Source organism: Thamnophis elegans, chromosome 11 (genome assembly GCF_009769535.1).
Source record: "Thamnophis elegans isolate rThaEle1 chromosome 11, rThaEle1.pri, whole genome shotgun sequence".
NCBI classification, from domain to species: domain Eukaryota; kingdom Metazoa; phylum Chordata; class Lepidosauria; order Squamata; family Colubridae; genus Thamnophis; species Thamnophis elegans.
The window spans coordinates 21,046,817-21,062,778 of NC_045551.1; the positions used below are offsets into that span (position 1 = coordinate 21,046,817).

General features: G+C 41.0%; 1 protein-coding gene across 1 annotated transcript in view; it reads right to left on the reverse strand.

The window, feature by feature from the left end:
- The window catches only part of REPS2 (RALBP1 associated Eps domain containing 2), a 109,885-nt gene that overhangs the window by 47,020 nt on the left and 46,903 nt on the right, over nt 1-15,962 (reverse strand). The window contains exons 7-11 of the mRNA XM_032226664.1: nt 15,567-15,630; nt 13,610-13,752; nt 11,796-11,884; nt 9,036-9,099; nt 3,540-3,614 (exon numbers count right to left, since the gene is read on the reverse strand). Of these exons, the coding sequence (XP_032082555.1) occupies nt 3,540-3,614; nt 9,036-9,099; nt 11,796-11,884; nt 13,610-13,752; nt 15,567-15,630 (435 nt within the window). The remainder of the gene's footprint in view (nt 1-3,539; nt 3,615-9,035; nt 9,100-11,795; nt 11,885-13,609; nt 13,753-15,566; nt 15,631-15,962) is intronic.

A 15,962-nucleotide genomic window follows, 5' to 3' on the forward strand; every position in this document is an offset into this window, starting at 1 on the left:
TTCCTCAAGCAGAAAGCCATGGTTGCTGAACTGCTGCATCGACTCCTCGGGAAAAAGGCTACATGGACTTGGGGCAAGACAGGCTGCTGTATTCACCATGTTAAAAAAACTTCTGTCAGCGGACACGTTCCTGGTTCAGTACAACCAGACTTTGCCACTTGTACTGACTTGTGACGCCTCGCCTTTCGGTGTCGGAGCCGTCCTCAGCCACTGCATGCCCAACAGAACCGTGGCACCCATCGCCTACTCAAGGACTCTCTCAGTGGCCAAGAGGAACTACAGCCAACTGGACCAGGAGGCTCTGGCTGCTGTAGCTGGAGTCAAACGGTTCCACGAGTACTTATATAGCCTTGATTTCGAAATCATCACGGACCATAAACCACTTTTGGGACTACTGGCTGTGGACCGAACTATACCTGCATCGTTGTCACCACAGATGACCCATTGGGCTATTTTTTAGCTGCTTACAGTTACCACCTCATTCATAGACCAGGCACCACACTGGGGCATGCTGATGCCCTCATCTGGTGCCCCCTACCAGAACTGCTTGCTGATCCGACACCCGAGACACCAGTTGTGCTCATAGACTGCCTGGAAGCTGGCCCTGTCTCCCCCAGCGAGGTAGCCCACCACTAAGCTAAAGACTGGACTCTGAAACAAGTTTTGAACTGGGTGTGGAGGGGGTGGCCCAAGGGACCGGTTGGGCCAGAGTTTACATTGTTTTATGTTATGAGGGATGATCTGTCCATTGTAAATGGTTTTTTTATTGTGGGGGGATCAGGTTGTCATTCCAGAAAAACTGCGAGTCAAGGTATTAGAAGTTTTGCATATGGGGCATCCCGGAATTGTCCAGATGAAATCATTGGCCAGCAGATACGTATGGTGGTGTAACATGGATAAGTAGATCGAGGAATGGGTGGCTACCTGCACACCGTGCCAGGAGTCCAGACCAGCACCCCCCGAGAGGCGCCCGCTAAGGAGTGGGAGCGACCTCAAGTACCATGGTCTAGGATGCACATTGACTTTGCTGGCCCAGTTCACAGCTAGACATTCATGGTAGTTGTGGACGCATATTTGAAATGGCTAGAGGTAGTCCTAATGACCTTGACCACGGCAGAAGTGGTCATTAAGGCACTACAGAGACTTTTCTCCACATACAGCCTACCCAATGTCTTGGTCTCTGACAACGGACCTCAATTCACGGCTAGAGCCAAGGTGGCGCAGTGGTTAAATGCAGCACTGCAGGCTACTGCTAGATCAGCAGGTCAGCGGTTCAAATCTCACCGGCTCAGGGTTGACTCAGCCTTCCATCCTTCCGAGGTGGGTAAAATGAGGACCCAGATTGTTGGGGGCAATATGCTGACTCTCTGTAAACCGCTTAGAGAGGCCTGAAAGGCCTATGAAGCGGTATATAAGTCTACTGCTATTGCTATAAAAAAAAATTTGAGACCTTCCTAGCAGCATAGGGAACCAGGCATGCCCTGGTCGCTCCATTCCATCCGGCCAGTAATGAACAGGCAGAGAGAATGGTGCGATCTGCTAAAGAAGCTCTATCCAAGATTGGGTCGGGTGATTGGCAAACATGGGTTGACCAATTTCTGCTAATCCAACATATAACCCCGAGTGCTACCACTGGGAGAAGCCCGTCCGAGCTTCTAATGGGTCGCCCGCTAAGGTCGCACTTAGACTGGTTGCACGCAAACTACTCTGCCATAACACCCTGATTCGAGCAGCAAAATTAGACAGTTCAGCGTAGGGAATCGAGTTTACGCCCACAACTACGCTGGGGGATCACTCTGGGTTCCTGCCATGGTCACAGGTATTACTGGACCACACTTATACCAGGTGGAGCTCGAGGACGGTTGCACTTGGAGAAGGCACATTGACAAACTCCGTAGCCGCCTCTCCAAATCCAGGAAACCAGAGGAAACTCCTGCACGAGTTAGCCAAAGCCTTACCAACATGGAGCACGATTTCACTCCATATACGGACACCTCAAACCCCAAAGTACCGGGGGAATTATCTGTTGAGGGTGCAGAGCTGCAGCAAGTTCCGAACAAGCCAGCTCCAGCCGCGGCCTGTGAAACGTTCCAGGAGGTTCCGCCATGTGCAGAAGGTGAGGCAACAGGTCTGTCCGACTTGACTGAAGATCTGGTGCCAACTGAAGTGCGCAGGTCTGGTCGAGCCAACAGAAAACCCGCCTACCTGCGTGACTACGTCACAAGTTGGATGAGCCCAACTAAGAGGGGAGGGGTGTTAAGTACTTGGAGTAATCTACATGTAAATAGCCTTGTAAGTAGCTTTCACTCAGGTCCGCTGTTAACAGCAGGAACTCATTCAAACCTGATTGATCGGAGGCCCTGCCTGAGCCCTATAAAAGGGCTGTTGCCGTACAGGGTCTTTGCTGGATTCTGAGTCACTAATAAAGAGCTGTTGTTACTGAAGCCTGAGTCTGCCTCATCCATTCCCACGATCTAACATGATGGAAACGATTTATTAAACCATGATTAATTGAACTGAATTATGTGTGTACTGGATCAATGCCAGTAGTATATTTTTTATATAATACTGCTTTGACCTAATCCTCATACCTATTTAATTGTGATACAAAGATGTTCTATTAACCATTTAAAAGTGATATCCTACCATGTTACCTTCATCATATCGTCAGCCCACCATTAAAGGAATTAAATTTGTTTTTAGTTGCTCCATTTTAAAAATGGTCTTTTTATTTTCTCCTAGCACAAGTCTTGCCATGGATAGACAATCTACAACACATAATTAATTGTGCCAATGAAGACACAATCAAGAGACACAGAACCTGCCCGGTTTCTGTTAGGTACTTTGCTAGCATGTTTCTCTTCCCTAGTCTCTGGCTCCCTCTTCCATTTTTTTTTTTTTGTTTCAGGAAAGCTGAGAAATTTACCAGCCAGCTCTATAAGAATGTTTGTGTGAGAGAAATGAGTATCTTTACAAATAAATTTCTTTATTTTTTGAAAGAAAATTTCTTCAAATCTGAATCCGAAGATTGATGCTAGAACATTTTACAATCCTGGAATGGAATCATTAACAGGAACTGCTAGCCTATTGCCATCCAGTGAACAAGATTCCATATAAAAGCCCATAATGAAACTCCTTATAAAATGACAGCTCTTTGGAACTAACGGACTTTCCAAAGAAAGTACAGCATTTATTGAGAACAGAACTATTTACTCAGAGCAAGAGCTTGATGGGGCTTGGAAACTAGACTAAAGCTGTTAGTTGAGGGTCTACATCTGCTGGAACAATGCATGCTTTTCAAATCCCAATGTTTGGCAGTCTAGCTAACATAATTCAATTTTATTTGTTAAATGTTATAAACCTTTGGTTTGCTTGGTTTTTGGATTCTGCATTGTTGTTTAACCTTGACTTTACTATTTTTTTCTATATGATACCTTTTGGGGAATTTGATAAAGGGAAAACTTTTTCTTCTCATAATATTAGACATTTAGATATTTTCCATTGGCTATATTTGTTTTTGTATAAGAAACTTTCCTTACCTGTTTTGAAAGGCAAATGTTGAGATACTTTAAATTCCTTTGGCGCTGCTTGGGTAGAATCACTCACTTTCAGACCTAATTGGAAAGAAATAATGAATTATTATTTAATATTGATTATTTGAGACTAAATTATTACTATTAATTTCCATTAGAAGTGCCCTTGGGAATATTTTGCATCATTGTAAGAAATAATGCTTTATAAAGAGAACAAATTTACAAACAAATTATTCTGTAAAGTTCATGCATAAAGCTTAAAAGTCAGGCTCAAAGTATCATATATGTAAAGTTTTCAACAAACAAAAATAAATCTGCTAGGGATTGAGTGTTCTCACCAATCAATTCCCTAACAATCTGTTGTTGAGGCTGAGAAAGTTTCCAGAACAGAATGAGCTGCAGTAAAAAGACGAATTGGCAAAACAAACAAACAAAAAAACTGTCTGCTTTGTAGATCAAAGCTTGTTAGATTCCATTTCATTCTGAAACAGAAAGGTTCCTTTCACAGTGCAAACTATATTCATCAATGACACAATGTAAAATAAAGTATTCAAAGCACATTAAAATAATTTACATTATACAGATGCATAATTTATTTTAACAGGAATGAAAAAGTAACAGCAATAAAAAGAGAAATCATACAAAAGCAATATTAGCAGTAAATTTGGAATTGATGACTATAACCCAAATAATTTCTTGGGCAAGCAAAGGCAGAACTAATAATGAAACTTTTTTGCATCTATAACAACTTATTTACCATAATTATAACTCATATGTCTTCCAAATTAGCCCTCTGTATGTGTTTGAATAAACTATAAACACAACAAGCAAACAATAATCAGTAGGCATTATAGATTTTCTTAAAAATTTGACCCTTTTTGATAATAAGAGAATACAGATTGGATACAACACATAATGTTGAGTGAGGTTAGCGTTAGTATTGTCCCTGGATTGTTCCAAAGCGTCATGGAACAACTTTTGCAGAGGATACCAGGAGTCATCCCGTTTTGATGACATATTGATATCCGCTGCAAATAAAGAACAACTGTTTAAAAGACTTAGGGCTGTTTTGACCAGGATTAGTGAAAAGGGTCTCTGCCTTAAAAAGGAAAAATGCCAAAACAATGTGCCAAGGGTCGAGTTCCTAGGGTACCTCATTGACGGTTCAGGGATTCACCCCACAAACCAAAAAATTAAAGTCATTCAGAACGTTCACACACCACGAAACCTGACCAAGCTCCAAGCGTTTCTTGGACTACTTAATTTCTACAGCATTTTCCTTAAGCAGAAAGCCACAGTTGCTGAACCGCTGCATCGACTCCTCGGGAAAAAGGCTACATGGACTTGGGGCAAGACAGGCTGCTGCATTCACTGTGGTAAAAAAACTTCTGTCAGTGGACACGTTCCTGGTTCAGTACAACCAGACTTTGCCACTTGTACTGACTTCTGATGCCTCGCCTTTTGGCGTCGGAGCCGTCCTCAGCCACCGCATGCCCAACAGAACCGCGGCACCCATCGCCTACTCAAGGACTCTCTCAGTGGCCGAGAGGAACTACAGCCAACTGGACTAGGAGGCTCTGGCTGCTGTAGCTGGAGTCAAACGGTTCCACAAGTACTTATATAGCCGTGATTTCGAAATCATCACAGACCATAAACCACTTTTTTTTTTAATATAAAATTTATATGCCACCCAATCCCGAAGGACTCCGGGCGGCTTACCAAAAAAGAGAGAGAGAGAGAGAGAGAGAGAGAGAGAGAGAGAGAGAGAATAAAAACGGTTTAAAATCGCAACACTACATACATTGAAGAGCCAAGGTGGCACAGTGGCTAGAGTGCAGTACTGCAGGCCACTTCAGCTGACTGCTAGCTGCAGTTCGGCGGTTCAAATCTCACTGGCTCAAGGTTGACTCAGCCTTCCATCCTTCCGAGGTGGGTGAAATGAGGACCCAGACTGTGGGGGCAATATGCTGACTCTGTAAACCGCTTAGAGAGGGCTGAAAGCCCTATGAAGCAGTATATAAGTCTAACTGCTATTGCTATTGCTACATTCATTCTAATCGGGGCTGGACCTCAACAGTGAGGTCAACAGCCCCAGGCCTGCTGGAACAGCCAGGTTTTACAGCTTTCCTGAAGGCCATGAAAGTGGGTCTGGTCCGGATCTCTGGGGGTAGCTGATTCCAAAGAGTTGGAGCAGCCACAGAAAAGGCTCTCCTCCGGGGGCCCGCCAGCTGACACTGTCTGGCTGACAGCATCTGAAGGAGGCCCAATCTGTGGGAACTTACTGGCCGCTGGGAGGTATGTGGCAGTAGGCGGTCTTGAAGGTACGCTGGCCCTAAGCCATGTAGGGCTCTAAAGGTAATAACCAACACCTTGAATTGCATCCGGAGACCAATTGGTAGCCAGTGCAGCTCGCAGAGGACAGGTGTAACGTGGGTGTACCTCGGTGCACCCAATATGGTACTGGTACTGCCCAAGTGGAGTCCAGGTCTGTCCGAATCTGAGTGATTTTATCCGACAGAAACTGAACGAACTTCTCAGCTCTTCCCTGCAGCGGTTCTCCCACCTCCTCATCTTTCAGGAGGGAGTGGGTCACCCTAAACAGGGCGGCTGGGCGAGATTCCACGGACACAATAAGAGCGGAAAAATGCGTACATTTTGCCGCCCTTATTGCCACTAGGTAAGTCCTGATAAAGGCTCTTAATAGCGATCGATCAGATTCAGAGTTACTAGCCCTCCAACGTCACTCTAGGCATCTCTTTTGGTGCTTCATCTCCCGGAGTTCCTTGGTAAACCAAGGTGCCCTCCTGGATCCACTGCCACGGAGAGGCCTCAAAGGCGCAATCCAATCCAATGCTTCAGCCGCCGCAACGTTCCAGGCAGCGACCAAAGACTCGGACGGATTGCGGACAAGGGAGTCAGGTATCTCTCCAAGCTCCCTCTGAAATCCCTCTGGGTCCATCAGGTGCCTGGGGCGGAACCACTTTTGGGACTACTGGCTGGGGACCGAACTACACCTGCATCGTTGTCACCACAGATGACCCATTGGGCTATTTTTTAGCTGCTTACAGTTACCACCTCATTCATAGACCGGGCACCACACTGGGGCATGCTGACGCCCTCATCCGGTGCCCCCTACCAGAACTGCTTGCTGATCCGACCCCTGAGACGCCAGTTGTGCTCATAGACTGCCTGGAAGCTGGCCCTGTCTCCTCCAGCGAGGTCGCCCACCACTTAGCTAAAGACTGGACTCTGAAACAAGTTTTGAACTGAGTGTGGAGGGGGTGGCCCAAGGGACCGGTTGGGCCAGAGTTTACATTGTTTTATGTTAAGAGGGATGAACTGTCCATTGTAAATGGTTGTTTATTGTGGGGGGATCAGGTTGTCATTCCAGAAAAACTGCGAGTCAAAGTATTAGAAGCTTTGCACATGGGGCATCCCGGAATTGTCCAGATGAAATCATTGGCCAGGAGTTACGTATGGTGGCCTAAAATGGATAAGGAGATCGAGAATGGGTGGCTACCTGCATACCGTGCCAGGAGTCCAGACCAGCCCCCCCCCCCCCGAGGCGCCCACTAAGGAGTGGGAGCGATCTCAAGTACCATGGTCTAGGGTGCACATTGACTTTGCTGGCCCAGTTCACAGCTAGACATTCAAATAAGCACTCGGGCTTATTTTCAGGGAGGTCTTTTTTTATGTGGAGGAGGCGGCAAGTATGGGTGCCGATGGGAATGGGAGCACTGCCACCACCAGCTCCACCCTCTATCCCATCATCTACTTTCCTGTGGCCGCAACATACCAAGCTCTTGGCACACCCTGGCCTCTACCCTCCCTGCCTGCTGGCCCTGTTGCAAGACCTGACCCTACCAGGTCTTGTTGCGCTGGTAGAGCTGCTCATGGCAAAACAACGTGAGGCTTGTTACGCTGGTGGAGCCACTCTAGGAAGGACATTGTGAGGCTCGTTGTGCCAGTTCAGCTGCTTGCAGCAAGATATTGCATTGTACTGTGGTGTGCGAGCGCCTCCACTGGCACGGCAAGCCTTGTGGCGTCGTTCTGAGAGCTACCTCACAAGAGCGACAAGTTTTGCTGCAAGGTGCCACAAGTGGCTGCAGAAGTCAGGCAGTGGTGCAAAAGGTGTTGAGGCATGGGTGGCCTGGCTGCAGCGAGCCAAAGGTAAGCAGGTGCAGGGCACATGAGGCACCTCCAACTCCCCCACTGCTGCCCTAGCTTGATTTTTACACCTGTGCCTTGTCCCACCTTGTACAATCAGATGGTGGGCAGGGCTTAACGAGGGCTTATTTTGGGGGTAGTGCTTATATTAGGTGCAGGCATGAAGATTGGGCTATGACTTGTTTTCGGGGTAGATTGTATTTTCAGGGAAACACAATAATACTGCTTTTGATATGAAAGATATGAGCACAAATATTTTTTCTAGAGTTGCACTGATTTTCTCTCTCTCCCCATTCATTTGCAGGTGATTGGAAGAAGATACAGGAAATGAAATCCAACTAATAATCAGACATCATGTTGAAAATTCTTTAATTTGTCAACACATGGACAGACTTTACTATAGTTTGAATTGGGAAACTGTAAGTGTTGTAGATCAAGCTAAGTCCAAAAATGCTAGACAATTCCTGGAAGACTGACACTCAAACAAATCAGCCATCAACAGGCACACAGGGATAAACATCTACATTCCATTCAAAAGAGAAAATTAAGAAGTGAAAAGACTACAACATCTCCTTGTCAGCAATCAACATCCTGATAAGCAGAGATTAACATCAATATTAATATTAAATCAAGCAATAAACAATCCAAATTAAGGAACTACCTCAGACAAACAATCGAACACTAAACAACAACCTAATTAAGGAACCACCAACATTGACACTTGGCAAATCACTTGTCCTCAAAACTCCACTCCCTTCAAGCATTATCTTAGTTGACTAATGAAATATCTGCAACCAGCACATTGAATTGGATCCGGAAGCAGCCAGCCAGCCAATGCAGCTCCTGAAGGAGAGATGACACATATGCATATCTAGGCATGCACAAAACAAGTATCACTGCTGTATTTGAATACATTGAAGCTTCTGAATACTTTTCAAGGGCAGCCCCCTGGAAGGGTCCAGGTGATACAAAAGAAGCTAAAAAGAGAAGAGTAGTCCACTTATATGAGCCTCCATTAAACCTCTGGGGCATTTAAGCAAAATAAAGGATAAAAATGGGGCTCAATCAGCCCCTAATGAACAATGTCACCTGTTGACATAAAGCTCCTTCCATTTCTTTTTCAGACTCCTCACAATTTCTCACATGTCTTCTGAACACTATCCTCTTCCCTGTGATCTGTCAGGCTGGTTTGGATACAGGTTTAGCTCTCCTTCAGAACAGCATTAATCCTTAACTATGAAGAAACACTAGTATGGGTGTTTTCTATCCAACGGAATTTGTATAAAACATATTTACCACTTTAAAACTGATTGAGACTACAATTTAGAATTGTACCTTGATCATCAGTAACTGTATCCTGAATCAGGGCAGCTTTAACAGGTTTCTCATCAATTGGAAGCTGTTTATGGCAGAAAGGGTATCCATTTGTGAAGATTTTAAAAAAAGTAAAAGAAGGAAGACACAAATTTAAATTGACAGTCAGGTCACTCAAAAATGTACAAGCTGAAAGAAGCCAATAATCTGGGGAGAGATGTGGAAGAAACTATCTTTAGGGATAAATTAAAATTCCTTAATTATTTTAATAATTTTGTAATGGAAATACATGCTGTATAATCTTATGCAAGTTTTTCCAGAAGTATCCTACAGATGTCTAATAGGTTTGCTCAGAATTGCAGTCTAGCATCATTCTGTTAACATTATTTTTATCACAGACTGCAATTTGTGAATGGTGCTGCATTATAATGGCAAATTAACATTTGATAAACACATGAGTACAACCTGAATATTTTATGAGCACTGTTCACAATACCTGCAAAACGCCAAACCATAACATTTTATATAGTTAAAGTTCATCAAGCCTCATAGTGGGATTACTATCCCAGTTAATTCTTTTTGTTTGACTATAATAGAGAAGTATACTTTTATTGTAGCAATAAGAAGTACCCCCATACATATGTGACTTGCTGTCAGCCTCTGTTTTGCTGCTTGCTTTTCGGCTGCCATTGAAACGGGGAGGGAGGGCATGGTATTTGGGTGAGGGAAATAATCTGTACAGGAGGACTGTTAATTGGAAGTTGTTTTCACCATTTGTTTGCGCATGTGGAAGGAGGGGAGTTTCCCACCAAGGCCAACTGTCCAGAATTCCAACCTGATGATGATTTTTGAAGATGTCTCCCACTTGACGGTTGTGGTGACATACGATTGGACTATGGACTGGAGTACCAAGGGGAGGGGAATGAATCATGTATTGATATCTATTGCTTTTGTGCTCTTTTGCTCAGATCCAGCTTTGCTTAGTTCCTCATCACTTATAATCAGTAAAAGTACACTTAATTTTGCAAAATGGAATCAAGTGGTTTCTTTCTTGGTTATTAGGTGAAGGAGCCGTGACACTTGCATTCACTTTCAACTGTATACAGTAAGATGCTTGCCCACCCACATGAACTGCTTAAAGTGTCCTTGCAAGAAAACATTCACAGCAAAGCTTTAAACCTTTTAGTCATCTGTAAGACTTTGAAGACTTGGCTTTTCCTCCAAGCACTGGGAGAAGTCTAGATAATCACACTTTAGAACTTTGATTTGGCACCAACTTTGTTGTTTTTAAAGTTTTTATAGTTTTAAAGTGATTTTATGTGTCTTTTGTTCTTTTATTGGGAGTCATCCAGAGTTGGTTGAAAGATAGGCAGCTACATAAATGTTTTAAATAAATATAATAAGTCCCATTAATAAGAGGGTGTGGGAAGGGCAGTGGGCAGGGGAGAAGAACTGATCAGGAATCAATGACCCCATTAAACCAAATTGTTTATTTTCATCAATAACCATATCTGAAAGATAAGTTTAGCTAACATGCTGAGCTAATAGAATAAACAATGAGAAGGAAATCCAGATGGGTTATCTAAAATATTTCAACATCATGCAGTAATTTATACTGTGTCTGCCTTTTTCTTTGTCTTGCCTGTCCAATGTAGTAGGTCAAGGGTACATGCACTGTAGTTCTGCTTTTGCTCAGGTCTGCTCAGCAAGCTGCCAATGCTTTGCTGGGAACCCATTGTACACTTTAGTAGCTTGCATGCTTAATAAATTTATGTTGTATTTTTGAAGTGATTTAAGTGAGAATGGTTTAGCTATAATATTATTAATGACACAAAAGGCATGCAAGTTAATTGTTACATACTGACTAGATCAATAATTTTTTTTTTTTTTAAAGTCACTAACTGGTTGAACAGAAGTTGCCTCAACAGAATCAGTGGCTCTGAGTTATTTGGATCTTCGCATAGAGTTACAAGCTGATTATATTAAAAAAGATATAAGAGAAAGTTATGGGGAGAATGAATATTCATCTATGGTGAGAAAAGTACAGGAAGGTTTGTTTCTACTTCTAAAAATTTAGGAATTAATTAAATAATACTTTGACTATTTGTAAAAATGAATAAATAACTCAAAGTGTGCAAAGTCTTTAAAATTTACACTTAATGTTTTTAGCTAAAGAAGGAAAAATCAGATAGGAGCTGACAAAAATGATCCTTAGGAATGCAGAGCTGACTCCCTATCTTGATATAAGGTTTCATTCTCTTAGCAAAGATTCAGTATTTCTTAAAACAAAATTCTCCCATAATTTCTCCCACTTTGGCAACCTCCATAAGGTTTTCTTTTGGCTGACTATGCTCGACTCAAGTACAGCAAATTACACTTTGATTTTAGTTGTGGCATCTAGCAGCTGCACTATGATTACAGTGTTCACCTTCTCAGCCTTAAACCTCATGTAACTGAATCTAGTCTTCTTTCTCTACTTTGTTCTCTTCCTTTTAAGAGGTGCATTGATTTCAGTGCTTACATAACTTACACTGATTTTTGGAAGGGTTTGAACTGCTGCCCTCCAACCAATCCTTCACTACTTCTGCAACGATTACCTTAGTGGTAAATGAAAAAAGTTGAGTACTATTGCTTTATAATTGGTCACCAACCAACTTAGATAAATGCACTGAAAAGCACACAGAGAGGAAAAGAAAGTGCTAAAGGAAATTAAGACATGAAGACTGTTTATACACCATTGTTATAATTTAAAGATTTTAAAACAAGATGAGTTGTTCATACCTCAGTCCTACTAAAGTGTGTTGATTGATTTACTGACAATGACTCTGAATAAGATTTCAGTATGTATTCACCTTTAGGTTTAAGGGAAGCTATAAAAAAAAAAGATGGTTAAGCGCCTCATAATTATCATTTTCTAGACTTATTTTCTCATTAATTTCTACTTTAGTATATTCTGTAACCTAATGATAACAATTGGCCACTCTTTCACTTCATAATGTTGTTTTTATTTTGTGATTATCATTTGAATAAGGTTGTCATATATATTAACAATATATTTTTGAAAAATTGAATGAACAAGTTATGGTAAGATGCAGCATTTAGTTGATCTTGACATATCAAAAAAGCTAAGCTGATGCTGAACTTAGTTAATGCTTGGAGGGAAGGAAATCCTAGGGCTGTAGGGGACTGATAAATTAAAATGAAACAACTAGGGAAAAAGTAATAAAAAGATATGGATAGATAAATTAATGCTATTCAGTCCACTGTTCATTCATTCTTTGGGATGAAAATATGGGAAGTTTCTCATTATTCCCAGTATGTTGTAATTAAAAAGTACCTCTTAAAAATAGGCAATATATTTTTAAGACTATTTCATTTCTAGGCACACAAAACTGGTATAAATGGTACCAAGTTTCCCTGAAAATAAGACAGGGTCTTATTTTCTTTTGACCCCCGAAATAAGCGCTTGGCCTTATTTTCAGGGAGGTCTTATTATTTTTGAGGTGCAGGAAGCGGCTAGTGTGGTCACCTCATGGCTGTTGCTATGTTGTGCTGCTGTGGCAGCGAGGCACATCGCTGGCCCTGCTGCTCTTTTTGCGGCGGCCATTAGCATGACAGAAGGGGCACAGTGGCTAGAGTTTTGGGAGGAGCCATTAGGTAAGAGCATGTGGGGTAAGTGGGGCATGTTCCCCCTCCCTTCCCCCCCCGGCCTTGCCTCCTCACCTCGTGTTGTTTGCGCAGCAAGCAACCACAGGAAATGGTGGAGACCAGCTGCGCATGTGTTTAAATATTTTCAGGGAGGGCTTATTTTACTACATGCGCTTAAAAGTCTGCTTATTATCTGTGGAGGTCTTGTTTTTGGGGAAACAGGGTATTAAATCTTTCTATACAAACTTAGAAACCCTGACTGGATGGTTTGTCATAAAGCTCCCAATTTTGTTTGGGATAGTAGTCTCTTTAAATATAAGAACAATACCCATTAAGAAAAGAACCCATATAAAATATTTTCCATACTAGTATTTTAGTATCTAAAGGTCACTATACTTATTTTTCATTTGGAAAGTAAGATTTATAGAACAGCAGTAACCTCATTAGACCCATAAAAACTACATTAATTGCTATCATGCCAAGATACACTTTGGATTTTATTTTATTTTTGCAATAATTGTGATTTTAAAAAGAGAAGTCCAGTAATGGTTTCAAATTGTTATTCTATTGAGATGTAATATACTATAAGGTGTATTGCAGGGTTATGGATATAAGATTAAAAATAATGTCACCACAATATAAAATAATCATATTGGAAGGACCAAGATAAACACTGTAGGTCAAAAAGGCCTTCCAGCTTCTAGGTCATGAGTCAATAATTTTAAGGATTTCAGGACACAGAGTTCATGAACATATATTAGCCAAGTTTTTTGGCTGCATATAGATTTGCTGCTAAGCAAGTCTTATCACTGCTGGTATTAAGAGACCAAACATTGATTACCAACAGTTTTAGAGCATTTCCCCTATAATTAGTGCATAATAACAGACTGTGGTTAAAACACAATTTTAATTAACTGAAAATGTATACACAAACACTGAAACTTTACCTGCATGAAGATAGTCAGGCAAGAGCGTCTCTGGCAAGCTGTCTGGCAAAAGATAGCCATTCTTCCGAGCAACAACAAGGTGAAAGGCAACACAGAACTCTGCTAATGTCAATGCTCCATCACAGTCAACATCACTAAGTTCCCTACAAATCAGATAACTATTATACAGGTGAAACTCGAAAAATTAGAATATCGTGCAAAAGTACATTTATTTCCGTAATGCAACTTAAAAGGTAAAACTAATATATGAGATAAGACTCATTACATGCAAAGCAAGATAGTTCAAGCCGTGATTTATCATAATTGTGATGATTATGGCGTACAGTTCATGAAAACCCCAAATCCACAATCTCAGAAAATTAGAATATTACATGCAATCAATAAAACAAGGATTGTACATAGAACAATATTGGACCTCTGAAAAGTATAAGCATGCATATGTACTCAGTACTTGGTTTGGGCCCGTTTTGCAGCAATTAGTGTCTCAATGCAGCGTGGCATGGAAGCTATCAACCTGTGGCATTGCTGAGATGTTATGGAAGACCACAATGCTTCAATAGCGGCCTTCAGCTCTTCTGCATTGCTCGGCCTCATGTCTCTCATCTTTCTCTTAGCAATGCCCCATAGATTTTCTATGAAGTTCAGGTCAGGCGAGTTTGCTGGCCAATCAAGCACAATAATCCCATGGTGATTGAACCAAGTTTTGGTGCTTTTGGCAGTGTGAGCTGGGTTGACCCTGGACTTAATGAACACAGCCATCTACCAGGAGATTTTGGAGCATTTTATGCTTCCTTCTGCAGATGAGCTTTATGGGGATGCTGACTTCATTTTCCAGCAGGACCTGGCACCTGCCCACACTGGCAAAAGCACCAAAATCTGGTTCAATGACCGTGGGATTACTGTGCTTGATTGGCCAGCAAACTCACCTGACCTGAGCCCCATAGAGAATCTATGGGGCATTGCCAAGAGAAAGATGAGAGACAGGAGACCAAACAATGCAGAAGAGCTGAAGGCCGCTATTGAAGCATCCTGGTCTTCCATAACATCTCAGCAGTGCCACAGGCTGATAGCTTCCATGCCACGCTGCATTGAGGCAGTAATTGCTGCAAAACGGGCCAAAACCAAGTACTGAGTACATATGCATGCTTATACTTTTCAGAGGTCCAATATTGTTCTATGTACAATCCTTGTTTTATTGATTGCATGTAATATTCTAATTTTTTGAGATTGTGGATTTGGGGTTTTCATGAGCTGTACGTCATAATCATCACAATTATGATAAATCACGGCTTGAACTATCTTGCTTTGCATGTAATGAGTCTTACCTCTTTTAAGTTGCATTACTGAAATAAATGAACTTTTGCACGATATTCTAATTTTTTGAGTTTCACCTGCTCAACCCTATTTTTGAAAATGAAAACCTGTTTGTTACACTTTGCTCATACAGATATTAACATTTAGACTAATGTGATTTCTAATAGTAATTCAAATAATTTTATTACAAATATAAATTACAATTATACTTCATAATAAAAATATATTACAATTGCAATAAAATTACAATTAAATTACAGTGATTTTTTAACATTCTAATATACACGAAGCTATTACGGTTTTAAAAACTCAGGATATGAATTCATAAGCACAACCAGAAGTGATGCTTATAATATTAATTTTTCTGAATTACATTTATCTGAACTTGATTCAAACTTTTATACTTTTAGGCTCCTTAATATGCTCTCTAAAACATTTTTAGATTACAGTACTGTTCACATTTTGCTAGGCCACTGAAAAGATAACAGCATAAAATAAATATTAATTTACTCTCTACTTTGCTTGGATCAGCAATGTGAGCCATTGCTGAAGACATTTTCTGTTGCATTAGTTAACATACAGACACAGGGGAAAAAAACCCCACAGATATAAATAATATTATGAGTTAGAAAATAGTACTTACCATATGTGTGAAAGCTCAGGGATCGGCAGTTTAGATTTTGTAAAGAAATTCTTAGCCACAGAACCTGTTAAAATGATGGCCAGAAAGCAGTAAAATAAATAATTCAGCAACAAAATTTCTACTGGTATCCTTCCTATATTTCTTTTTTTTAAAAAATGAATCAGTTAACAGTTATTATCTGCTTGTTTATATTAGCCTAGAACACTATTTTTGTTATGTAACTTTAATAGTAATTACAATATTTATTGCAATGTTTATCAGTATTTTATTTTTCAGAAAAAGATTGAGGCTTCTGAAAGACAGTATATATCTGTTGCATGTTATTTTTACCTAAGCACTAACTCTAAATATCTCATATACTTCAGAATCTTAAGCAAAACAGAATTTGAAAGTATA